Source organism: Penicillium canescens (assembly GCF_028828765.1).
Source record: "Penicillium canescens strain IBT 15451 chromosome Unknown utg000001l_segment0_segment0, whole genome shotgun sequence".
NCBI classification, from domain to species: domain Eukaryota; kingdom Fungi; phylum Ascomycota; class Eurotiomycetes; order Eurotiales; family Aspergillaceae; genus Penicillium; species Penicillium canescens.
The window spans coordinates 145,927-170,748 of NW_026703963.1; the positions used below are offsets into that span (position 1 = coordinate 145,927).

The window sequence follows — 24,822 nt, forward strand, 5'->3', positions numbered from 1 at the left end:
ACTTGTGACATCAAGAATAGTCGTATATATATGTTGGGTGATTAGCCGAGCTTCCGAGGTACGTTGGCCTCCCCCTCACCTAGCATAAACCGACAGTTAATAAGTGGTCGGCTGTATAAATGCCAATTTATTCACAACCGACGACCGAATAGCTTGATAACGTGTAAAAGTTATAGCTTTCCCCACAACCCCGCAATCTCCCCTGGCGCTATACTCCGTACATGAATTCGTCTTCACTCACAGTTACACCATGTCTGATAGTCTTCATTCCCAACCTCCAGCGACCAATCATTTTCGGCTATCCTTCCCAGCACCCAAGGTGCTTCTCGTGACGATCGATCGGGAGAAGCAACGGAATTCTCTACCCGCCGAGGCGCATTGGGAAGCCCATGGCTTATTCTCGTGGTTCGACGATGAGCCCACTTTACTTGTCGCAATAGTTACAGGCGCGGGCGACAAAGCATTTTGTGCTGGACAAGACTTGGCTGAGCAGAGTACGTCTCGCCGCGGCCCCAAAACTGCAGCCCAACTGGCAGTAATGAACCATCCTCCGACCGGTTTCATGGGCCTTAGCCAGCGGAGGGGGAGGAAGCCTGTGATTGCCGCAGTAAATGGGTTTGCACTAGGAGGAGGGTTTGAGATATGTCTCAATTGGTACGTTCAACTACGTGTTCTTTGAGTCTGGGACTTACATATTCAGTGACATGGTGGTCGCATCACCTCAGGCTCAGTTTGGGCTGCCTGAGGTCTCAGTTGGATTATACGCGGCCGCCGGAGGGCTGCCTCGGTTGATGCGCATTGTTGGCCTCCAGCTTGCTTCCGAAATTGCTATGACCGGTCGCAAGTTGACCGCTCAAGAAGCACTGGGATATCAACTGGTTAATCGGGTCACCCAGGCATCAGAGTCTGTCATTGACGAGTCCCTCAAACTTGCGGCCCAAATCGTGAGTTTTTCGCCGGATGGAATCATTGTTACGCGTCAAGGCTTGCGTGAGGCGTGGGAAAATCCGAGCGTTGAGCATGCCACTTCCCGAACTAGACATGAATATGTGAATCGATTAGTTGCAGGGGATAACTTCAAGATTGGCGTTGAGGCTTTCGCTAAGAAGACAAAGCCCAAATGGGTTCCTTCGCATCTATGACGGCTAGTAGATTTCAGACGCCACTTTGTGTACTAGTTTGCTATCCTCAATCAAATACGTTAGACCAGAGATGCAAAGTAACTAAAAAGATCCAATTCCAGTTAAGTTGAGCATAATACGGCCTTTGTGTAGAAAAGTGACATTGCACTGATTGACCTCCGCATATGAATACACTTGCTCGGGCCGAGGTTTCACTTCGCACGTTTTACCCCATAATAACAGGCTGGATCCTCTCTAAATATCCCATCTCTACATCTTTACATGGTGATTAAACTGCAATATGCCTCCCATTATTGTCGGTGTGGCCGATATCCGAAATCGTTCAGTTACAGTCGAAGATGCTAAAGAGCCCGCCACTTTGATGCTAGAGGCCATCCAAGGGGCCATCAACGATGCAAGCAGCTCTGCCGAAACTGCGCAAATCCTTCAAAACAACATTGACAGTATCAGTGTGGTTCGTACATGGACTTGGCCTTATCGTGACTTGCCAGGCCTGTTGTCACATCACCTGGGTATTATACCGCAACACCAGTCGTACAGTGATCATGGAGGTAACCAGCCAGCGAAGCTACTTGACGAAGCAGCCATGCGGATTGCGAAGGGAGAAACAAAGGTTGCGGTCCTTACGGGCGGCGAAGCGTTGGCCTCTTGTGCGTGCAGACAACTCTTCAACCTGAAATTTCACTTATCAAAGGATAGTGGCCGCATGTGTTAAGAATGGCAAGATGCCGCCTCCAGGCTGGTCAGCCCCGGCAGAAAATGTGACTGATGTATTCTCTCCTACCACAAGAGGGCTCAGAAAAGGTGTGTTCCCATATCTCCTACGTGATCTTTTGGTGAGTTAACGGTTTCCAGATATTGGAGGACTTCACGCCGTGGGGTCACCAATTCACGTCTATCCGCTCTACGAAAATGGGTTCCGAGCTCACCGCAAGCAGACAATTCAAGCCAACCACCGGGAGTCAGCAGCTTTGTATGCCTACTTCAGTCAAATCGCATCGCAAAATCGGTATTCCTGGAATTATGGCATGGAAGCCCAAACCACCGATTCTATTGGAACTCTGTCCAAAAAGAACCGGATGATTTGCTTTCCATGTAGGCCTGTCCATATTGTTTCTTGTACGCCAATAAGTCTAACCATAGTGGTGACAGATCCGCTCTTGATGAATGCCTTCAATACTGTCAACTTGGCATCAGCTTGCATCTTGACCTCAACGGAATATGCCACCCAGCTTGGGATCCCCAGAGGCAGGTGGATATATCCTCTTGGTGGCGCTGGGTTTAACGAACGTGATAATTGTGAGTCTGCACCTTTTCACCTGATAGGAAAGATGCCTGACGCTGTGAGCCGCCAGTTTGGGACCGTCCAAACTTCTTCGAGAGTTCCGCAATCTCGAAATCGCTCGATCATTGTCTTGAATTGAGCCACCTAACTCCTGACGATATAGATCTTTACGATCTCTATTCGTATGTAATTCAATTCCAGTGTCCCCCAGTTAGGAATCATCTAACAAATCCTAGGTGCTTTCCTATTGTACCCAAACTTGCATGCCATCACCTAGGTCTTTCTATCACAAAGCCTCAAAAGCCGCTTACTTTATTAGGGGGCCTGACGTCTTTTGGAGGTGCTGGGAATAACTACTCTATGCATGTATGCACTTTTCTGATTTCTTTGCCTTTGGGAACAGTCATCACTAATGCATAGTACAAGGCGATTACCGAAATGACCCGTCAGTTACGTGGCAGCCGCAGCCGCAACGGGCTTATTCTTGCAAACGGTGGTGTTTTATCGTATCAGCATTCAGTCTGTCTTTCTTCCCAGGCCCCCAAGGAAGAGAGACCTTATCCAGATAACAAATTTTCGAGTCTGGTGGATTCAGATCTTGTGCCCTCAGTCGACTTTGAGGCAGAAGGAGAAGCAATAATCGAGGTCAGTGGGCCCAATATTATCACGGTTTAAGAATACCTGTCTGTGCAATAACCTGACTTATCCCAGACGTACACAATTGAATTCACCCGGGATGGCAGCCCATTGAGGGCTTACATCGTTGGTCGACTTGCTGGCACTAACCACCGATTTTTGGCGAATGAGAGCGACCAGGCTACTCTGTTACGTTTGTCTTCAATGAATGAAGAGCCAATTGGGAAGACTGGCTTCGTTATCCCTGATCCTGAGGGGGATAGGGGCCAGAGGAGAAATCTGTTCTCGTTAGATAGCAGCTCCAAGCTTTAGGATCTTTCGGGCATTATGCCGTGCAATGGGAGTTTAGCTCTACTTGTTTTTAGCAAGTATTGAGTTACTTGGACGATTCATCAATGATAGGATGACAAAATGTTTCTAGATAATTTGCAACGTACTCTTGTATTTTGCTGATCGTTAAATATGGCAGTTGAAGGATTCTTGGAATTTGCGGGCGATGGCATCCCCACACGCATCTCGATACTTAGGAATTCCACCGTAGTAATAAAGCAGCTCCACTGGTTTTCCAGGAATATTGGCACCAGTATACCACGATTTCGCTTTAGAAAACAAGGTCATCTTAGAGATTGTTTCCATTTGGGCTTGCCAGTCCTGCACTGCGGCCGAGTGAGGTTCCACTGCTTGAATACCGTCAGACTGCATCTTCTTTATCATGTCCCTGATGAAGTTTGCTTGGAATTCTATGAAAACAGGCCCATTTGTAAAAGGAGTCGGTGCCTGAACGGAATATGGCAAAAACATATTAGGAAACCGGGGGGCCATAAGTCCCAGGAAAGTTGAGACGCCCTTGCGCCAGCGTTTGCCGAGATCCACCCCGTCGATGTCGCAAATTCCCATGCTACCCAGGCTACCGGTGCTCGCATCGAACCCCGTGGCGATTGCAATGACATCAACTTCATGGATATTTCCATCAGCTGTTACAATACCGCAAGATGTCACCTCAACAATCGGGTGAGCATTGGTATCGATCACATGGACATTGGGGCTGTTGAATTGTTCAAAGTAATCCTGCTCGAGGGAAGGTCTCTTGGCGCCAAAAGGATGCGGTGGATTGAGAGGAGCTAGTAGATCCCTTTTCATGGGGTCATTGATGCGTTCACGCGTCCTCTTAGCCCAGACGTCGTAAGCCACTCGATTTCCTTCCGGATTCAAGAGCAGATCCATATATGCTCCAGACCAAAATCGAAAGCCACCTTCGTCGTAAAGCTGATTCAAGGCCTTGTCACATTCCTCGGGCGAGTAATCAGCGAACAATTTAGAACTTCCTCCATCTGGTAGGCCTCCTGCAGTCTCCCAGCAGCGGGAAAAGAGCTCCGCTGTCTCAGCCCGCATCTTGTCTTGGGTGATTGGGTCGAGCTTTGGTGCATGGGCAGACAAAGATTTGGGGTTCTTTGGAAGACAAATGTTTCCGAGGCCTCCTTAGCCCATTCCTGGACAATCTGCACGCCTGTTGAGCCGGTGCCAATGATCGCGACACGCTTCCCTCGTACATCCACTTCCTCGGGCCATTGGCATGAGTGGTGGATTGTACCCCGGAAAGAATCGATGCCCTTCCAGGATGGCACATATTGTTGCGAAGCGAAACCGACCGCAGGAATGAAATATTTGGCCAGCACTGTCTGTCCATTGTCTGTTTTGATGGTCCACTTCGAGGCGTCAAATTGAGCTGAAACGACGCGTGAGTTGAATATGCAGTCCTTGCTAATGGATAGCGTACGGTCGACGTGCTGGAAATATGCCTGCAGTTCCTGCTGTGCTGGATACACTTCCGACCACTTCCAAGTCTTCCACACCTCCTCGATATTGAACCCGTAGACAGGAGCTGGGCAATCTACTCGAGCGCCCGGATATTTATTCCAATGCCATGTTCCGCCCACGTCGGAGCCAGCGTCGATGATTTTCACATTGAGATTCAATTGATCTCTCAGTCGGTGGAGGAGGTAGATTCCTGAGAATCCAGCACCGACAATCACAGCATCCAATTCCATTTCCATCGTCAAGTTTCCGGGGGTTGGAAAGAGGACAATTGGAGATAGATACATCAGTGACTTCCCCCCGCATTGCCGATCAATGAAAGCCGAGGTCGAGTAGAGACCGAGATTACAGGGGACGAGGTATACACGTCGAGTATTGGGAAATATTACCTGAAATGTGAGTTGCCGCCAGACTCGTCTCGGACCTTTTGCATCCTGGAGCTGTCTGACACCTCACCTCGAGTTGAGGTGGTAATACGTTGGTTGGCCTTGACTCTGTCTACTCAAGCAATGGCAACCATTCTGAGACGTGTAAGGAGGGTTTTAAAGGCGAAGGACTCAGCTAACACCCACAGATTGGAGCTCGTCCATTCCTGCGAGCATCGCGGTCTCTTCCGTCATTCCAGTCGTGTTTCCACACGCGCGCGACCGAGTATCTTCAGACTCATGACCCTGACCTATCGGAGTCTCAGCGAACGGTACGAGAGGCAATCGCTAGGATCTGCTCGGATTTTCCTGACGAGTACTGGGCGCGTGTGGATGAGTTGAAACAATTCCCGACCGAGCTCTATGAGGCATTGGCACGACAGGGCTGGCTGGGCATTTGCTTGCCGCAGCGATATGGAGGCTCTGAGCTCGGCATCTCCGAAGCAGCGGTGATGATGCAAACTATTGCAGAGTCCGGGGGAGGCATGACGGGTGCCTCGTCCATACACATGAATATCTTTGGCCTCGAGCCCGTCGCCAAGTTTGGCACCGGCGAGCAGAAAGAACGCTGGCTTGTTCCACTCATCGCGGGTCGTCAACGGGCATGTTTTGGCGTCACAGAACCCAACACTGGCTTGGATACGCTGCAATTACAGGCCACGGCACGTCGATCGGGGGACCATTATCTGCTTTCGGGACAGAAAGTCTGGATATCTACTGCTCAAAAGGCAGACAAGATCCTCATTCTCGTGCGTACGGCCCCACGCGACCGAGAGAAGCCATCCCAGGGACTCTCGCTCTTCTACACAGGTCTACAAGTGCCCGAAGTCCAGATCACCGAGATCCCCAAGATGGGTCGGGCTGCTGTTGACACTAATTCACTGTTCTTTGACAACTGGCGTGTCCCAATGAGAGATCGTGTCGGCCAGGAACATGAAGGGTTTCGAATGATTCTGCATGGGATGAATGCCGAAAGAATCCTCATCGGCGCAGAGGCTCTCGGTCTAGGGTTCGCGGCGTTGCGTCGAGCATCCTTATATGCCAAAGACCGACATGTATTCGGGCGCCCTATTGGTCAGAATCAGGGCATTCAGCACCCCCTCGCAGACAGCTGGATGAAACTGGAGGCTGCCCGGATGATGATCTATCGGGCTGCTCAACTATATGACCAGGGATACACCGGCGGTGAGTATGCCAACGCTGGAAAGTATTTGGCTGCAGAGGCGGCGTTTGAGGCTTGCGAGCGAGCCATTTTAGCCCATGGAGGGATGGGTTATGCTAAAGAATACCACGTTGAGCGATATCTTCGAGAAGTCTTTATTCCTCGCATCGCCCCAGTGAGTCGAGAAATGATCTTGAACTACATCGGAGAGCGCATGCTTGGTCTTCCCAAGTCGTACTGAACATGTTGTATTTATCTAACTCATGATATGTTGAGCAACATGTAGACCTAAATTCTTCAGTAAATTTCTGTCTGTGCATGATCCTCAGTTCCCATGAAACCCCTTATCCGTCCTATTCGGTGAATTTCGGTCCTTCAAACTCGGCATACAAGTTTATATTACCGCGGTATTCCATGGGCGGGGAGAGTATTCGATCGTCCCTTGTGCGGGGTTATCTATCACTTTAAAAGTCACTATTTCTCAGTTGCGCTGCTTCTACTTCCACCCTCAAATAGCCCGGCTTGTGTACCTGGACACAATGATGATCAGAATGCCGAAAAAGCACCCAATTAAGGCTGCTGTGCAGGCCATGAGATACCGTAATGGCCAATCTTCTCCATGGTGTCGACGTCAGCTTCGTTGGAATCACTCTGCTGTGCATTCAAGCGGACCGTTGTCAGGAGTCCGGATTTTGGATCTAACGCGTGTTCTCGCTGTACGTCTAGCAATACAAAAAGAAACGAAAGAAAAGAGAAAAACAACTTACATAGACCAGGGACCATTCTGTACACAAATACTCGCTGATTATGGTGCAAAAGTTCTCAAGGTGGAGAATCCAAAAGGAGGTGTATGAAACTACTCATCAACCACAATCTTAATAGTTACTGACTAGCTATAGGATGATACTCGATTATGGCGAACCGTAGCAGAGAAAGACATCTGGAATGCTACAGACAAAGATATCTCTGCGTACTTTTGTACGATCAACAGAAACAAGCAGTCCATTACTTTAAATCTGAAAGAGGAAAAAGGGAGAGAGATCCTTTTTCGCCTTGTCGAAAATTCCGATGTGGTGTCAGTAATCATTCTGATACCCAGCAATTATCTGCTAATTATAACAGTGTAGACAATTTCGTCCCAGGAAAAATGGATAGCATGGGCATCGGATACGAAAGGCTACGTCAAATTAATCCCTCGATCATACACGCAAGCGTCTCTGGTTCGTGCTCAAGGCATTCTTTCAAAGTCGGAAACCCCGAAATTGACTTTCGTACAGGGTACGGGCGCAGGGGACCATATGCCCATCGTGCAGGCTACGATGCTATTGCTGCAGCTGAAGCAGGCATGCTTGACATAACAGGCGAACGCGATGGTCCACCAACACGACCTGGGCTTGGCCTTACTGACATGAGCACTGGTCTATATCTGCACGGAGCAATTATCGCTGCTCTCTATTCTCGCAAAGACACAGGACAAGGACAGAAGATTGATGCGTCTCTATTTGAGAGCCAAGTGTCCTTACTTTCCAATGTCGCAATGTCGTGGCTCAATGTGGGCGAACGAGCAGCCCGTTGGGGCACAGAGCATCCAAGTATTGTTCCATACCAAGCATTTGAGACAGAAAATGGCTACTTGGTACTGGGTGCTACAAATAACCGACAATTTCGAGTTCTTTGCCAGTTGATGGGGGAATCGGAGCTGGCGACTGACCCACGCTTTGTGGACAATAGCTCACGGGTTCAAAACAGATTGGAATTAAAGGAGATATTTGAGCGGATCCTCCGCAAAAAGACAACTCAAGCATGGCTGGCTGTCTTAGAGGGAAGTGGGATGCCCTATGGCCCTATCAACACCATCGAACAGGTCTTCTCGCACCCGCAGACTGCCGCCGGGGATATGGTGCAAAGTCTTCCTCATGAGGCCGCGATTTCGGGTAAAATCAAAGTTTTAGGTTTGTTTTACTTTTTGGCGCACTCAACAGCATACATTCGCTGACCAGCCATTCAGGGGTTCCTGTTAAGTTCAGTGAGACAAAGCCCACGATCCGACATTCTCCGCCAAGCCTAGGAGAACACACGGATTCCACTTTGATAGGCATGGGATTCTCACCAAAGGAGGTAGCTGCTCTGCGGGAGCAGGGGATTGTGTAATGATATTTCGCCTTGGAATGCTCTGGCCTCCTCTCCAAGACTACGTGGGAGTCGAGGGGGAACACGTTGTCTCATTGGTAACTCCAAGCTGGTGGTCCAGATGGAGCTCTTGAGCTAGTGTTGAAGCAACCGAAGGTTGATCCACCTGCCCGCTGGTAAGATGCTACCTTTGAAGCGACTTAACTACTTGAGAAGCAGTACTGATTGTGATTAGACCTAAACAACCAAAATTAAATCTACTATTGCATGGTAGAATCCGATTCCAGCAGTAACCAGCACACTTTGTCATTTTCCTCGAATCATCAGGGGGTGCGCTTTCGCGATCCCATCCCGGCAGCGCAGCCGTAGGGCAGGGAGGACAAAGTTGTATTCAATGCCAGAGTCAATGGCTCCTGCGGTGAGGAGGAGCGCATCTAGCTAGATCGTCGCTTTGTTAGCGAAGAGGGTGCAACCATTCTGGTACACGATCAAGGATTTAAAGTGTGGATTGATTGGGTGCACGCCATCTGTTTGCTAAACGTGCTAGAGAGATTACACATGAGGCCATCTGATACGAGCTTGGTGGCGAAAAATGGACTTCTGCGTTGTCAGAGGAACTTGAGGTGCGCACGTATCCCTCCACGAAGGCTCTGTTCCTACAAAAGCATGAGCACGAAGAAGAAAAGTAGCTTTTGTGGAGCTTTTAACACTCGCTCTATTGCTTTCGGGGAACCCTTTGCTCCTATGCGGTGCTTTGCGTGACTCTAATGGTTGGATAGGTAGGCCAATAGTGAAAATGAGAAAGATACCGAAGATTGAAAGTATATCAATAAATTGATGAGGTTTAACAGACTTTGCTGGTCTATCCAGGTGATACACATGATCAAGGATAGTAGTAAATCCCACGATCAACATCCTCCTTGAGTTGTTCGTTTATCCGGAGATATCCCTCCCTCCTCAAATACGGGAAATCTCGATCAATCAGTTGAGCAACGATCCCACCAAACACAATACTTCCTGCCACGTTTAGATGAGTGTAGTCGGCGGCGTTCAGGTTGTATGTATAGGCATTTGTTGGCCCAATTGCATTCAGATATTTGGTGCTGACCTGGTTCAAATTAATATACCTGGAGCCTGAGTGATGGGCAGCTGAGATTGTAGCGGCGGTCTCGTTGGCCAGACTCATGATGATAGATGGATGTCCCGTAGAATTCTCATAGTTTCGTCGAGATAACGGCGTGACCAGGATTGGTGTGGCTCCAGCATTGAAAACCTCGGTCACGAATGTTTCAAGATTCTCTGTGTATTGTGATAGCGAGATATTTGCTGTTGCCTTTTGATCATTGTGGCCAAATTGAATAGTGACGAAAGGAATATATTGGTCCCGGACTTGTCTAACGGTTTTCAAGACGTTGTCCCAATCACCTCCAGCGCGAAAACTGACTGTGGTAGCCCCGTTGTGACCGAAATTTGTGCCAGCGGCTCCCTGGAATAGTGTTGTGTTGAGAAAGCCATCTCCCCACCCTCCGCCATTTGCAGACTGAGTAGCAGTGGTACTATCCCCTGCTAGAATAAAAAAGGGTGCTTTGGGCGACTGCTTGGCTGCGGGCGAAAGGGGATGTGCCTGGACGCACGCCAACACACTAAGAAAAGCTAACTTGGCAATCCTCAGTGTCATATTGCCTGTGTGCTGTTGTGTTTCTCTTGATATATGCTTCAATCAGTCGGGGTTAAACCAAAGAGCACCTCTCCGCGGCGCTTTATATTGCGCGGGCCAAAGGATCACTGAATAGACCTTCTCCATATTACATGAGGTAGACGCAATACAGGAGAATGAAACTTCCACCAACAGGAGAAGCAATATGCTGATATATGCGGAGCTACGCATTCACTTGCGGGGTTGCATGAAGGGTGGGACGAAATTGACCGAAGCCCTGCAAGGACCAGCATCGTTCGCGGCCAAATAGACCGAGCAATGAGGGCATCTAAATGTCCGAGTTTTCGAATTTTCCACCGGTTTAAGCTGCTACTGTCAATTCGATAAATGAACCCATACGTCATTGGATCTCGGATTTTTGGCCTTCTCTTCATGATACATGCTCGTATGGAAGCTTCAATCAGTTTCATTTCTATTCTTGACCACCTAGTCATTTGTACCTGTCTGTCCTCTTTTCCTATGATAATAGTAAGCAATTCGATGGGATGCTCTATGGAGACAAGCCAACACAACTAAAATCTTGAAATCTAGTGATCCAAAAAAACCCCCCAGACTACCGGTCATTTTCGACCTGACCGCTGACTGTCACGGATCCCATGAGTCAAAAGCTGCCAGTTCTGTCCATCTGTTTTCCAGCTCTTTTCTCATCCATGAAGTGCGCCAGCCAAGCACCTTCTCTACACGAGACATAAATTCCAACGACCCTTGCTGCTCGACTGGGTGCCGTAGACAATAACCAACTAGAGTGAAATTAGTGCTAGTGAGGCGACAAAGATTTGGGGCACGAACAACGATGCAGTAAATGGGATGCCATGAAATAGGCATTCTCTACACTTTCGTTGGACAAGGAAAGACCAATAACCATCACTAAATTATCGGCAATTGTTTTCTACTAGCCCATATTAGCCACCCAACTCTAAAGTAAGAAATTGAAAATACTTGCCTCTTTAATACGCCGCGAGCAAGCGATTTCATAATCACTCATGTGGTGTGGTGGAGTGTCGGATAAAGTGAGAAAAATGCATGCCGAGTAGTAATACTGCATCCCGACCACTATGTGGGCAATCAGTACTCGCATACTTCAAAATAAACCATGACTGGAGGTATACCTGCAGGGGGGATATCATCCATAGCTCAGGAAAGGGTCTGTCGACAGATATGTCTGGTGCCTGGTACCGTAGTGGCTGCCAGGTCATGGGCTTCGTTCGGTTCCATTCAATCACACTTTCCGAGATGTTGCGCCAGGCTTCTCGATCCACAATTCTCCCAGGCGCATCGGAACAGAGTTGGATTATACGTGCACAATGATAAATGATCACGTTGGCACAGGCGGCATCATCATGGCGGTGAAACATAGATGAGCGCTCGTAGTTTTGCATGTTTAACTGCAAGGGTTGATACTGGACTATCGATGCGTAGATAGCCTGTCGCAGAAACTGCCAGCTCACTGCCTCTGCCAGTCCACCCGACGATGCAGAGCGTGCCACAAGATTGACTAGTCTGTTGGATCCTAGCAGGTGAAACTGCTGGTCAGTATTGTTCTCCAGCTCTTCATATATACGGAGGATCACAACCGCAATGAGCATATTTTCATCACAGTTCGTTTCGGCTTGGTCTAATGCCGCGATCAATAGCTGCAGGCATTGTCCATGATAAGTCGAGGCCTCCCAGTCACTATCGCCGGCCAAGATAGCATCGTGGCGTGCAGATAGGGCCAAAATTGCCTTTAACACCATCGAATTCTGCAGCGCTCGTCTTGGGACTTCAGTGCTGAAGTGAGATTGGACATCACAAATGTCGGCCTAGTGCGGTCAGACATCGCCATTTACTGTAAAGGGCTCGTGACTCACCCAGGGTGCTATTTTCTGGATAAAATAGCGCATCAGGGATGCTTCCCTCAATGATAATGTTGATTCATTACCGGAAGGATGACTTAGTGGACCGCTGGTCGGGTACTGTTGAGATTCATCCTCGTGGATCGCAGGGCTACCAGCGCGAGCTTTGTCTATGTCCACCATATAAAGTTCACGGTTTCCTCCACGGTCGTGCTCTGATATGTTGGTTGATGATCGATCCTTTTCGTCTGGCGACGCGTTTTTCTCGTCTCCAGCTAATACATCATTCGTCTCAAGGACAAACGTCGCTATGTCCGATTAGTGCATGCCCAAGGCCTCCATGTCTGACGGCTTACCAGGGCGAGACACATCCACCCAGACTTGCTCCTCATCCCAGGCCAGATCGAACCGTGCAGGGGCCCCATTGCTCTTCTGATAGACATGGTGAACAGCCTTGAACTGGAAGCGGGGATCGAGATGACAGGCCCGACCAAGCCGTGAGCATGGGGTGCAGGCCGAGGCACCAGCGGGAATCACACATCGGATATGGCGAGTGCGACACCTTTCACAACCCTTGCCTACTCTCATAGGGATGTCAGGTCGAGATGGGTGCCATTGGGATTATAGAACAACAATCCCCAGATGCGTCGGGGAATTCCCCGCATTTGCTGAGTCATCTGGGAAAGTTTGCGGAATCCACGGTTTGTGGCGACTGATCCACGGTCGAGAGGAAGTGTATAAAGTACGGCAGATTCGAAGATTCGAAGATTCTCCGTTCTCTCAGTGATGTCAGATATCTGACATCCTTGGAAGACCAATGTTGTTGCCTACGCTATTCTCAACGGCACATAAAAATAGCAACCTCCTTGCCGAGACCTGTCAAACAGCGCAGTTGCTTTCTTTCAGAAACACGACTGTATGATTTTCAATAATTGTATTATGTATTCCGCACGAGCGAGCATTTTGTCTCCCGCTGCCGGCGGAAAATATGCGTCGAGTAAGCCGTAGGCAGAAGGAAATACCTCTGATCCGCGGTGGGTCTTGATAATTCACATCTGAATATGGCCAATCAACACTCGGATGCCCAGTTTCGATACCAATCCACCACTAAGGAGCTATCGGCAGAATTTAGTACCTGATGGACAGACACAGGGCCAAGAAAAAGGTGTCGACTCCGCCTCCCTCTTGATCTTAAAAATGTCAATGCCCAGGGCTTTCACGCACGCGTTTATCTCGACAGGTGACTCCCGGTGAGATTCTGTACAGATGATTCTCTTCGACTTTCTTCTGATTGCCACTACATGGCAAATAGTTCTTGGTGCTTCAGGTGCCTGTGAGGGTTCTCCACTTTGACCTCATAACAAAATTCTTGCTCATGCCATCCAGGTTCAAGCAGTGTAACCATTTCCAGTCAAGGCGATGCCGACAATCTGAGCAGTTGTGACACATTTGAAGGAAGCATCACAATCTCCTCTTCAGTAAATGGAGCAATCACACTCAATAATGTGGAGGAGATTAAGGGATCGTTAATCGCTGAGGGTGTATCGGGGCTCACGGAGCTCATCGCCCCTGATTTGGACACTCTAGACGGGGCTTTAACGTTGAGCAACCTCGCCTCACTCGACACCCTAACTATGGGTGCGCTGTCACGCGTATCTTCGGGTATTACCATTACAGGGAATCCCAAGTTGAAAACTCTCGGTTTTGCGGAGTTAGAAGAAGTCGACGGATTGTTGGAATTGACGGGCTCATTTACAAGGTATGATAGGAGTATGTGACATATTTCGCTCCCGGAGACGCTGACGAATGTTTTCAGCGTGTCGCTTCCTTCGCTCGACCAAGCCAAAGGACAAACAACAATTAACGGCGCCAGCTCTATGTCATGCAGCAGTTTGAATGGATTACAATCTCAGGGCGTTTTTAAGGGCAGCTATTCGTGTGGTGCGGGCTCCTCCGGTCTCAGCGCAGGAGCTAAGGGTGGAATAGCAGTCGGCGTGATCTTGAGTGTTCTCCTGCTTCTTTTGCTTCTCTGGTTCGTGCTTCGGCGGCGTCGGCAGAAACGAAGACTGGGAGATGCCGAACCGACTGTTTCGTCTCCATCCACTGCCGTGATACAAGACGAAAAGGTGTCACTTTCCGAAGAAAGAGTCTCACCAGCAAGTGAGCCGCAGAATCTTATGATTCGAAAGCCGGTGGGATCGGCGATACTCTTGGACGGTCGCTCGATCCATGAGGCTCCGATAGCGGCCACTCCTGTCCAAGAATGTCACGAACTAGATGCAGGGCCAGTTTTGAGCTCACACCAGCGACCTATACACGCGGAACAAGATGATCCCTATGACCCAGTGACGAAAGTAAATGGTTTGGGAGAACAGGAAAATGGTCATTTAACACAGCCTTGATTTCACATATACCCTCTTTCGAATGATGCAACTCGTTAATTTCATTCAATTTCGCTGGATTCTGAGAGAAGTCTAGGCAATCCCCTTGGTTACCATAGGTGACCTTGTAACCCGTATCACTATTAGTGGTAAATTCTTGACGCTGGAGTGGAAGCCGACAGTTAAATCTGACCATCAACTTTCTTTCGTAGAGATGCGTAAAAGGTGATTTCCTTGGAACGACGCTACGCTCTTCGGCTCTCATTGAGTGTATGAGTCGCCAACTATCTCTATCTTATCCCACTCTGAATGAGATTATAATTAAGGATATCCTGGTCGTGCAATCTATAGCTAGAATAACTAGGCTCTTCTTTTGGTTTATGGACTCATTCAAGTTCTATTGACATTGAAATACCACGCGAAAATACATGCTCTCATTTATTCATTTTGGTCGCCATTCAACCAGTGCACAACCCATTTGTCCATTTAAACGATGACCTTGTGGCCGGCAGCCTTCTCTTCAGGCTCACCGAAGATGTCAATATTCCAACGAGGCTTGTCTGGAGGATATTAGCATGTATTACCTGTGATAAATGATCAATCTGAAAACGTACTAGCAGTGAAAGGAGTGTTGTAGCGTCTGCGGTTCTGGCCCAAAGAGCTGACCTTCTGAACCTCCTCAGGGGTGAGCTCCACTTCCTTGAAGTTGTCACGGATGCGTGACGGGGTGACCGACTTGGGAATGACACTGTGGCCGCCAACTTGGGACCATGCGAGGCTTTATATAGTTAGTATCGAATTGCCCACTTCGGGGGACAGGGGTAATGATCGTACATGACATGAGCAGGGCTGACTTCCTGACCAGTGCGCTTCGAGACTGACTCGGCAACCTCCTTGACCTCAGGGCGGGTGATAAGAAGGGGAATGCCAAGCATGTTGTTACCGAAAGCCTAGAAGGTTCAGTCAGTATTAGGCAACAGACTCCACAGAGACATGGCAAACACACCGAGTAAGCAGTGACGTGGATGCCCTTCTTCTGACAATACTCGATCAAGTCGTTGCTCTGGAGGACGGGGTGGCGCTCAATCTGGTTCGCAGCGGGAACAACACCGGTTCCGTTGATGATAGCCTCAAGCTGTTGGAAAATGGTAAGCTGGTATAGAGACATTCTTGATATTTTGAAGTACGAACATGTTCAATCGTGTGGTTAGAGACACCGACGGAGCGAGCCTTGCTCTTGGGGAGCTGGGTCATAGCTGAGAAACGTCAGTTGCGAGCATTCTTTCGGCCTAAGCCCAGGACGATCCTACCTTTCCAGGTATCCACAATAGAGACGCCATCGTCAATTACCACGTCACCACCCTCAACGTTGCTGTTGGCAACGAGGGGGAAGTATGAGTCACCCTTCTGGAAGGCCACGGGCCAGTGAACAAGGTATAGCTAGATCAATTAGCGGAATTCTTCTGTTGAAGGATACAGTACTCCTACATCAAGGTAGTCCAGCTCCAGCTCGGCAAGACACTCATCGAGGGAAGCCTCCACAACTTCCGGGCGGTGCTGGCTGCATCCAGTCAGTACTTGTGCAGGAAAGGAATATCTGGGTAGTGGCGTACCTGTTCCACAACTTGGAGGTCTAGGAGAGTAGATGTCAGTTTCTGAGAACGCGCATGCCTCCTCAAGGCCAATTGATGTGCTTTGACTTACGATGAAAAGGTCCTCACGCTTCAGACCAGGAACATCCTTGTAGGCACGCTTGATACCCTCGGCAACCTCGCGCTGGTTCTGGTAGCTGGATAGAGGAGAAGGTCAGGAAAATGTGCGAAATCCAAAACTCTAGCGAACAAATTGCATACATGGTGGCCAAATCCTACAGCGAGTTAGTACCAACCTCTCCAAGGACAATATGTGTACTTACCAGGTGGCGGTAACCGGCCTTCAAGGCCTCATAAACAGCCTCGCCGACCTGGCCAGGGGCGGATTGCCAGGTACCAAAGCCCAGCTGGCTATAATGTGGGGTCAGCAATGTTGTTCCAGTATCGCCCAGGTATACCTACGGGATCTGGTGACCGGAGTTGAGAGTGACTTTCTTTCCGAGAGACATTGTAGAGCTTGTCAAAAAATAATAGATAGAGTTGAGAGGAAAAAGAGAAAGTTGGGGGAGATGCCAATCTTAATAGCCCAGATCCCGGCGGGGTTCATAGAAACATCCCACGCGTCTTCTCGGAGCAGACTCCACCGAGACTCGGGGTAACTGGAGTAGCATAGTGTTACAGTCTGCTCTTCAGACTCTATGCCTTTTTGTTCCCTCATAGAATATACATTACATATAAACTGCCAGTACTACCCTAGTTGTATAGGTCCCACCTGGTCGGAGCTTCCCCGTCTCAAACATGACGTCACATCCACCGTCGATGGTGGAATCCCTTTTTCCTTCTCTCAACTCTCTCAATCCTTATAAGTTATTTACCGACAGTGCTGTATCGGGCACTCAATTCGGAATAACTTCAATCCTTTCATTGGCGGGGCGGGGCTCGGACCAACTCCGGCTTCGTCGGTGCGATCGCTCCGGTGTTGGGCCGAGAGACGATGCCGAGCCATAGATGAGATGCTCTGTTGTATCAAGGTTGGAGTATAGAAAATGACTCCAACACTGACCAGATATGAAATTTGAAATCAATTTTGCAATTCTCTTTTCACATCTGCGTATAACTCTGGCCAATCTACAAATCCCGCTTGTCAATTGCCTGTGAACAACCCCGCTCCTTGCATGATGATCATTGCTTCTAACATTATAACTCATTGGCTGCTTTGCCTCTCCACAGTGCTACATGTGTGCAAAATGTATGCCCAACGCTTGGTGAAGAGAGTCACAGGACTCCCTGCTTGCTATGTACGTTAGCTTGGGTTCTCAGCCACTACTGTATATATCATAGCCAGATATACGAAGGCAGCACATATGCATCATGAGTGTAGAGATGTATTATACCATGTATCCAGATTAATTGCCCAAGTTATCATCTTCATTTCTAATACCCTTTGAAGTAAATATGTCTGAATTCCTTCGCAGTGACCGAGGGCTTGTAGAAGTGTACTGTGGTGAATATCATTCTCTTCTAGGAATGTCCTTCATTAACAATGTCAGATAACTTTTGGAGGTCGCATTCTCGATCTGATGCTACTGTCGATGAAACAATATGGTCGAATCGCTGCCTGGTAAGCCTACAATGCGCCCTTCCAGTCCATCTCGGTTGATTGACATCTAGACAATGGAACAATATCCAACTATAACAAAGACTCTGATCCAGTCCCTTCGAAGAACTTTTATATCAGTTCACCCATGTTATCTCCAAGTTACAATCCATTTCTTACGGTTTGCAGGAAAATGTATCTAACCGAGTCGAGATTCTTGTACTCATCGTATTTGATCACATTCACAAAGCCATCGGGGTGCAAGAGCGGCTTGTGCAAGCCTGGAAGGATGGTAAAATTGTTGTTGCTGATGAGATCGAGACAGTCGTCCAGTCTAGGTTTGAAGACGTCTCGCGTACTAGGTTAAATTTGTTTGATGGATCAAACACTGGGTAGTTTGCGACTGAGTTATTCTAGTAAGGCTTACACACGAGGTCGAAGTGCGGTTGAGTAAGTCAACTGGTCATTATTTCTGGCCAATATGAGATCTCGCCTGCGTCTTCCTTGACAGTGCCCAGTCTAAATGTTGCCCTAAGGTAGACTTTGATATAGCGTATATATGATTTACTTAGCACTTCCTTATCCCAAGCTTTGATCAATGCATGGAATCACATTAAGACTTCATAAAAGGACCACAGCACGTAACTAGAGGATCCACGACAGAACAAGGCTACTGTTTCATAAAGACATCAAGAAGAGCAGGATAGTTCGGTGTACCCAGTCCTGTCACCGGGTCCCATCCTTCAGCCGCAGAGAAGCCATCGGTACCGCAACCAGCATTTGAACCTTTGGTTACGTCGAAGAATGCTTCCGGGTGCGCGTACAAGACCGGGTTGACGAATCCGACGGTAGATTTTCCAGCGGCTAATCGCTCCTCATTAATGCGAGTGAGGATCGAAGCGAATACAGGTGCAGAGGCAGATGTGCCACCAATCGAGGTAGGCAGACCTCGGTTGTAGATGACGACCTTGTCCCCAATGGCAGCCACATCTGGATATCCACGACCGATCCTGTTGTAAACTCCACCATTGGCACCAAAGCTGCTGTTATCCACGCTTTCATAGTAGGGATATGAGGGCTTGGCCTTTGCAAAGTAGTCGGCAACTGCCTGCGCCTGATAATCCGGCGCCTTGTAGATGTTGCTGAAACCACCGCCCGACGGGAAACTGGTCACAGCCTCCTCTGTATGATCCTCGGGCGATGCACCCAATGGGATGATGGTGGCTCCAACAGCTGTTAAGTAAGGACATGAGGCGGGGAAATCGGGAGCGAAGATCTTGCCCTGGGTACCAAGACAATTACTGGGAGTAGGATCACCTCCACGTCCGGCCACACCTGAGTCACCCGAGGCGACCACTACCGAGACACCCATGGTGCCCAGCTTCATGAACTCGGCACATTGTCGCCGCTGGTAGGAAATGGGGAGATCTGCCTCAGCAGAGCCGTATGAAATTGACACGACCTTGGGCGGGTCATACACGCCACACTGCAGGGAGCCCTTGTAACCGCCCTCTTGCGGGTTGGGGTATGGAGGATCCAATGGCGAGATTTCGCTGCAGTATGATCCATCAATAGCATCCAAAAAGGTATTCAAGAATCCCCTGAATGTGTAGGAGTTCTCATAAACCATATCATCGCTTTGAAACAGAATAGAGTTCTGCGGCCAGATAATCGGATAGGAGATCTGGAAATCCAGATCAGATTCAGGCCCAGCATTGATAAGAGATGTAGGAGCCTGGGCACCATCGACTGCTTTGAGAGTCGGGTGTGTGCCGGTGGGGATTTTCCTGGTAGCAAGTTAGCCTAACGATGTGATCAACCAGGATAAGTGTTGGCATACGAGTACAACGTCGAGAAGAACAAGTCGAGATCTTCTTGAGCGTAGACGTCCCCAATTCCCTCAAAGATTCCCAGTTCATTGCCCTTTGTCGCTGAAGTTCCCTGGCTGATGTTGTACATTTCTGTCCTTCTGTTAGCATATCTAATACATAAAAGGCAGGATTTGCTGAATGTCACGAACGCTGGATGCATTGGGGGTAACAGCGATGGAGCAAAATCCCGCGATATTGGCTAGGAGTTCCTCCACTGGTAGGAGTATTGGCTCAAGAACAGGGGGCTGTCCGTTCGAGAACCGTTTCTGGAGCGAACTGGTCGGTTTTCGAACACCGGTCACCTCCCGCAGACCGATTCCTGGAGTGATGTAGTCAACATGCTCACGCACAGAGCTTGGGACATGATATCTGAAACCACCAGTCAGCCAGGGCATGTTCATGTTTATAAGTTGAGGAATGAAATCCTTACTCGCGACACGCCACATGTGAACGGCCCGTTTCGGAATGAGAATAGACGTAATACTTCGTGTGCAGCAGCTTCTCCAACTCCTCTGCATCCGCATCAAATTGAATCCATTGCTTATTGACTGACTGGGTTATGCGATCTTTCGCGATACCAGCCGACTCCAACCAGGAACGCACATCATCCACGCTTTTCTGGGCAGGGGCAAAGAGGTCGTGCACCTCTTCGCTAGAAAGATGCTGTCCATAGCGGCTCGAGAGTGGGTTCGATCTACGTGGGTTAGTTGGACGCTCATAGAGGATGGGTGAGCAACATACAAATCCATGAGTAGCTCATGACCGTAGTCAAGGTTAGACTGCGTCAAGCCGATCCGTACAGGGAGGGAGACTTTGCCGTCGAGCTTCTTGCCTTCCATCCAAGTGTTTGGAATGAAATCACGGCGCTCATGCAGCTCATAATGTTGGGTGGGTGCAGCTAAGCTACTGACAGCCGCCAGACCCATGAGCAGAATGGAGGACTTCATGATTTTGAGTTGCGTTTACCAGTCAGGTCATGAACAAGTAGAGATTGAAGTAAACACTATGCGACACAATGAGCTTTATATGGCCACCCACACTAGGTAGGATCGTTCTCTGAACTAGCTCCGTGAATATCTTTTGCACATAGCGCACCCATCCCATGGACAGTAGCAGACAGTCAACCTAAACCGGTGCCGCCATGGTCTTGCGCCTCGTGGTGGATCCCTGATAGACGTTGAACACGGGCCTGGATTGGGCCTTCAGGGCCAAGCGCCACTGATTCGGTGGATTGGCATCACTCATCAGGCAAGACTCCAGTCGATCGCCGATGCTAAGGCCCCGAAGGGAAAGAAGACGGGGTATGATAAAGCTTATGCTGGACGCTACATTAACTTTGGCCTGATAACCGGCAGGCGCCGCAGGTTTGTCCTAAGTACCTAGGCATTATTGCTCAGAAGAACTCAAATCAAAGCTCCTCGGAAGGTTAAGAGGGGAAGATATTGGAGGTCACGCGAGCCCATGTGAAGGTTATCGATACGGAGAGTATATCTCTCCTCTAAGGGTTGCTTTCTTCGGCGACTTTTAAGGAATGGGGAAATCGCAATCGCATACTCGATAGATCGGCCTGCGCGAGGTGGGAAGGATGCACTTCCAAGTGGCCTGATAATGACCTTTGTGCTCGTTAGTTGAAACCTCCGATGGCACACAATCGCGCCAACCTGACGAACTGCTCGGAATAACGAGTGACGATGGTCCCATGTGATATGAATGGAATCAACAGTCCATGCATAATCATAACCTCGGTAGATATTGGACTGTGATCAAAGGGGCCAATGGTTTGAATAAGAGCAGCTGATCGCCATGGGAGTCCATTCGAAAGAAGCGAAGTTGGTCTTTGAAAAGCAATCCGTCAAATCTTAAACAGGGAGCGGTTGATGTGATTTGATGCCGAAGTGAGGCCGACGATCCTGATTCCACCCCTGAATCCCCCGCAGTCCCGGAATCTCCAGGGAAAGAGGGTCCGAATCCTTCTCCATTCACCATGGCGTTTGGGGGACCAAGCGAGCTGAAGAGGGGAAGTGTCGAGTGAAAGAGGCCCGATTTCGTGGCCAGAATTGATCTTGAACTTCTAGGACTGGACTATTGTTGTTAATATTGCCAAATATATGTAGCTCCGGCGAGCTCTGCAATTTACTGCCTTACAGGAAATGGCTACACTGGGGATATGCAGACCCCACATACTACAGGACAAAGACCGTTGTAACGTCCGCCATCCACTATGCAGCCAAGACGCCGCAGATAGATGATCTCAGAACATGGTATTAAAGAGCCAGTTGATACAGGAAACCAAGCCAACATGGTTGCACTGTTAACACAACGTGCATGTGCCTTTTACAGGCATCCATGTGAGCATAATAGTCAATACTTCCATGCTCGTCCTTGGGCGTATGATGTGCGCCGGAACGGAACGTATTGTTTCGGCTGATGGCGTTTGTTGTTGGTATGCAGGTGATTAGGCATTGACTAGTCTCAATGTCAGAAACCGTGAGAGCTCTAGGTGAACTGAGAGCATTTTGAATGCCTATTGGCTGGACTTTCGTTCAAAATCTCGGAAGTCAGGGCAGGCGTTTTGGACAGCGTGGAACTGAAGTCAGTCACGGGATGCCCATTGCTCAGTCGTTGCTCTAAGTCTGTCGCTTTCAGGGCGCCGCAAAAAGTGTGTTTCAACTGCTGCGTCCAAATTGCTACCGAGAGGCGACAGAACGAATTGGTGTGATGTTCAGGGGTGGAATCCCCTTTGGTAGGGTAACGTTCAGGGCCCGCACCATTTCCACAATAAATCCACCAACTGCTGTCTGTGCAGTGGCTTGGCAATGTAGTCGGTCATTCCCCTAGCCAGATATGTTTCGGCATCTCCCTTCAAGGCATTGCCCGTGAGAGCGATGATAGGGACGTCGACCTTCATCTGCCGAATGAGCTCTGTGGCCGTCAAGCCATCCATGACAGGCATGTTAATATCCATCAGGATCACATTGTAGCTCAAAGGCTTTTGTTTAACCAGGCGCACCGCTTCTGCGCCATCCCAAGCCGCATCGACGCGCTCAAACCCGAGGCTACCGAGAAGTTTCAGCATGATAGTTTGATTGACCTTGTTATCCTCAACTAAGAGGATGTGATTATACGGCGCGACTTCTTGTAGCGCGGCGGAGTGGTCAAGGGCCACCGGTATCGCGGGAGCGAGCTTCTTCTTTGCGTGCGCGACTGGAAGATCCACACGAGCCATTCTGGCTGTCATCCAGAAGACACTGCCGGGTCCATCTGGATTGGCATGGAACCCAACGGCTCCATCCATCAATTCAGCCAAACTCTTGCAAATCGAGAGTCCAAGACCGGTGCCTTGGTATCTTTTGGTGGCCGTGTCTGCGAACCGCGTAAATGGGGTGAAGAGGGTGCCCACGGCAGACTCGGGGACACCGATGCCAGAGTCCACCACTTCAGTGGAAACCACATACAGATTGGGGTCTTTGTCGTCGACGGCATATGTGGCGTTGATCTGTACGTGGCCATTTTCGGTAAATTTGACTGCGTTGCTGACCAGATTCTGTAGAACTTGGCGAAATCGGAGCGGGTCGCCTTTGACGTTCAAAGGGAAGTCTGGTTCAATGGTCGTCTGAAGCTTCACTCCGGGCTTTAGGGTCGGTCGGCAATTACGCACGACTGCATTGATCACGGTTGGGACATCCAGTACATCAGCATTCAAGGGGAAAGATCCCGATGACAATTTGGAGTAGTCCAGCACGTCATTGATGACCTGGAGCAGAATAGAGGTGGAATCTTCCAGGATGGATGCATATTCCCGCTGCTCGTCATTCAACTCGGTCCTTATCAGCATGGTTAGGGCCAAAAACATGCCATTCATGGGCGTTCGCAGTTCGTGCGACATGTTCGCCAGAAAGTCGGACTTAAGTCTCGCGGATTCTTCAAAGGCGTCAATCAAGCGCGACTCGGCTGCCCGGCGCTCGGTCAGATCGCGAGTCACCTTGACGAAGCCTATATGGCTGCCATTTTGATAGATGGGGGTGATCATCACATTGGCCCAGAATCGGGTGCCATCCTTGCGGTAGCGCCAGCCTTCATCCTCGACCTTTCCTTCTTGGATACAGACCTCCAGCTCGCGGGCGGGTTTGTCGATCTCGCGATCGTCGCGACCGTAGAAAACGGAGAAATGCCGACCGATAATCTCCGTGGACGAGTATCCCTTGAGGATCGCAGCGCCTGAGTTCCAGGTCGCAATGTGGCCCCGTGTGTCCAGCATAAAAATGGCATACTCCTTCACCGTGTCAACCAGGATCTTGTAGGTTTCGTTTAGGTAGGTCTGTTCGCTCATCAAATTGATCGGTTCGCGTTTCGTCCTCTGGGCTTCCAGCAGGACATAGAGGAGGGCGTCATTCCGAAAGATGGGCATCACGCTCAGCGAGTAATAGGCGCCGTCCACCTGGACACTCTCGATCACCTGCACCTCCCGGGTGGATAGGGCAGTGCTGATGGCACCACTGAGGGAGGCGACGTTCGGGGAAGGAACAATGGACGGAGGGAGGTCGTAGACACTGGTGGTCAGTAGTTCATCTCGTGACCACCTGAAGGCGGCCACATGGCTGTTGGAGACTTGGACAATGCGCAGTGAGTGATCGAGGACGAGCGTGGGTTTCCTGGAAGGGTCAGTAAGAGGGCAAGGGAGAGGAGAGGAAGACACGTACGGAGTTAACCGGTAGATGTCGCTCAACGACGTATCTTCAAGTTTGTTCTCATCCTCATCCGGAGGAGTGATCATCGTGACATTGTTAACCGGGCAGTCAATACGGAGGTGGAGCATCTGATCCACTGGAAGCATAACGGGGCCCGGATGATCATCGAGTGAAGATGAGTTGTGTCAAAGATCAAAGATAAAAGATCAAAGATTAAAGATAAAAGATTAAAGATCAAAAGATCGAGATGCAAGACCCATAAGGGACGGGAATTGACTAGTTCCTGGTATGGCAGACGGACAAGGTTGAGTGGACGGGAATGACCCCCGGCGGGGAAAAGGGTGGAGTTGAAAAATGTGAGGGAAAACGAACAAACGAAGGAAGAACAGAACAGAGAAAATGAATAGAATATAAACAGAATATGGGAATATAGGAATATAGGAATGAGGAATATAAGAATATAGAAATATAAGAATGAGGGATATAGGAATGGGGAATAAATGTGGAAAGACTAAAATACGCCTACGACGTAATGACTCCTTACTA

The 24,822-nt window shown here is 49.2% G+C and overlaps 10 protein-coding genes across 10 annotated transcripts; 5 read left to right on the plus strand and 5 right to left on the minus strand.

Moving 5' to 3' along the window:
• Positions 1-250: 250 nt before the first annotated feature.
• N7446_000041 (uncharacterized protein) lies at positions 251-1,142 on the plus strand (the record flags this gene model as incomplete). Its single annotated transcript, XM_058508808.1, has 2 exons — positions 251-654; positions 701-1,142. The coding sequence occupies 2 exons, from the start codon at positions 251-253 to the stop codon at positions 1,140-1,142; spliced, it is 846 nt and encodes a 281-aa protein (XP_058377787.1).
• A 280-nt stretch (positions 1,143-1,422) lies between these two features.
• Positions 1,423-6,706, plus strand: N7446_000042 (uncharacterized protein; the record flags this gene model as incomplete). Its single annotated transcript, XM_058508809.1, has 10 exons — positions 1,423-1,792; positions 1,842-1,946; positions 1,998-2,237; positions 2,295-2,441; positions 2,498-2,609; positions 2,664-2,793; positions 2,848-3,096; positions 3,139-3,350; positions 5,453-5,575; positions 5,596-6,706. 10 exons carry the CDS (start codon positions 1,423-1,425, stop codon positions 6,704-6,706), a joined length of 2,799 nt encoding a protein of 932 aa, XP_058377788.1.
• Positions 6,707-7,016: 310 nt separating this feature from the next.
• N7446_000043 (CaiB/BaiF CoA transferase family protein) lies at positions 7,017-8,616 on the plus strand (the record flags this gene model as incomplete). Its single annotated transcript, XM_058508810.1, has 6 exons — positions 7,017-7,181; positions 7,242-7,313; positions 7,365-7,540; positions 7,588-7,685; positions 7,743-8,417; positions 8,474-8,616. The coding sequence occupies 6 exons, from the start codon at positions 7,017-7,019 to the stop codon at positions 8,614-8,616; spliced, it is 1,329 nt and encodes a 442-aa protein (XP_058377789.1).
• Positions 8,617-9,478: 862 nt separating this feature from the next.
• On the minus strand, positions 9,479-10,273 carry N7446_000044 (rhamnogalacturonan acetylesterase; the record flags this gene model as incomplete). Its single annotated transcript, XM_058508811.1, has 1 exon — positions 9,479-10,273. The coding sequence occupies one exon, from the start codon at positions 10,271-10,273 to the stop codon at positions 9,479-9,481; it is 795 nt and encodes a 264-aa protein (XP_058377790.1).
• A 1,020-nt stretch (positions 10,274-11,293) lies between these two features.
• Positions 11,294-12,735, minus strand: N7446_000045 (Zn(II)2Cys6 transcription factor; the record flags this gene model as incomplete). The annotated part of the gene is made up of 4 exons (XM_058508812.1): positions 11,294-11,365; positions 11,422-12,114; positions 12,163-12,455; positions 12,504-12,735. The coding sequence occupies 4 exons, from the start codon at positions 12,733-12,735 to the stop codon at positions 11,294-11,296; spliced, it is 1,290 nt and encodes a 429-aa protein (XP_058377791.1).
• A 604-nt stretch (positions 12,736-13,339) lies between these two features.
• N7446_000046 (uncharacterized protein) lies at positions 13,340-14,577 on the plus strand. The gene is made up of 3 exons (XM_058508813.1): positions 13,340-13,480; positions 13,534-13,906; positions 13,964-14,577. The coding sequence occupies exons 1-3, from the start codon at positions 13,414-13,416 to the stop codon at positions 14,547-14,549; spliced, it is 1,026 nt and encodes a 341-aa protein (XP_058377792.1). The 5' UTR covers positions 13,340-13,413; the 3' UTR covers positions 14,550-14,577.
• Positions 14,578-15,014: 437 nt separating this feature from the next.
• On the minus strand, positions 15,015-16,629 carry akr1 (putative aldehyde reductase (AKR1); the record flags this gene model as incomplete). The annotated part of the gene is made up of 12 exons (XM_058508814.1): positions 15,015-15,088; positions 15,143-15,306; positions 15,363-15,478; positions 15,535-15,663; positions 15,720-15,784; positions 15,839-15,968; positions 16,017-16,089; positions 16,142-16,161; positions 16,233-16,317; positions 16,382-16,395; positions 16,444-16,531; positions 16,583-16,629. 12 exons carry the CDS (start codon positions 16,627-16,629, stop codon positions 15,015-15,017), a joined length of 1,005 nt encoding a protein of 334 aa, XP_058377793.1.
• Positions 16,630-17,663: 1,034 nt separating this feature from the next.
• Positions 17,664-18,113, plus strand: N7446_000048 (uncharacterized protein; the record flags this gene model as incomplete). Its single annotated transcript, XM_058508815.1, has 2 exons — positions 17,664-17,741; positions 17,907-18,113. 2 exons carry the CDS (start codon positions 17,664-17,666, stop codon positions 18,111-18,113), a joined length of 285 nt encoding a protein of 94 aa, XP_058377794.1.
• A 274-nt stretch (positions 18,114-18,387) lies between these two features.
• N7446_000049 (S53 family peptidase) lies at positions 18,388-20,535 on the minus strand (the record flags this gene model as incomplete). The annotated part of the gene is made up of 5 exons (XM_058508816.1): positions 18,388-19,504; positions 19,558-19,678; positions 19,734-19,957; positions 20,019-20,282; positions 20,330-20,535. 5 exons carry the CDS (start codon positions 20,533-20,535, stop codon positions 18,388-18,390), a joined length of 1,932 nt encoding a protein of 643 aa, XP_058377795.1.
• Positions 20,536-22,195: 1,660 nt separating this feature from the next.
• On the minus strand, positions 22,196-24,813 carry fos-1 (sensor histidine kinase/response regulator Fos-1/TcsA). The gene is made up of 2 exons (XM_058508817.1): positions 24,289-24,813; positions 22,196-24,240 (listed from the first exon to the last, which is right to left on the minus strand). Exons 1-2 carry the CDS (start codon positions 24,420-24,422, stop codon positions 22,344-22,346), a joined length of 2,031 nt encoding a protein of 676 aa, XP_058377796.1. The 5' UTR covers positions 24,423-24,813; the 3' UTR covers positions 22,196-22,343.
• Positions 24,814-24,822: the final 9 nt, after the last annotated feature.

What these genes read in the sequence shown, in the direction of transcription:
- N7446_000046 (XM_058508813.1), top strand. Translation starts at nt 13,414, where the DNA reads ATGATTCTCTTCGACTTTCTTCTGATTGCCACTACATGGCAAATAGTT. An exon ending in TCTTGGTGCTTCAGGTGCCT is followed by an intron (nt 13,481 to 13,533) that starts GTGAGGGTTCTC and finishes CATGCCATCCAG; the next exon opens with GTTCAAGCAGTGTAACCATT. An exon ending in TTGACGGGCTCATTTACAAG is followed by an intron (nt 13,907 to 13,963) that starts GTATGATAGGAG and finishes GAATGTTTTCAG; the next exon opens with CGTGTCGCTTCCTTCGCTCG.
- fos-1 (XM_058508817.1), bottom strand. Translation starts at nt 24,422, where the DNA reads ATGCTTCCAGTGGATCAGATGCTCCACCTCCGTATTGACTGCCCGGTT. An exon ending in GACATCTACCGGTTAACTCC is followed by an intron (nt 24,241 to 24,288) that starts GTACGTGTCTTC and finishes TGACCCTTCCAG; the next exon opens with GAAACCCACGCTCGTCCTCG.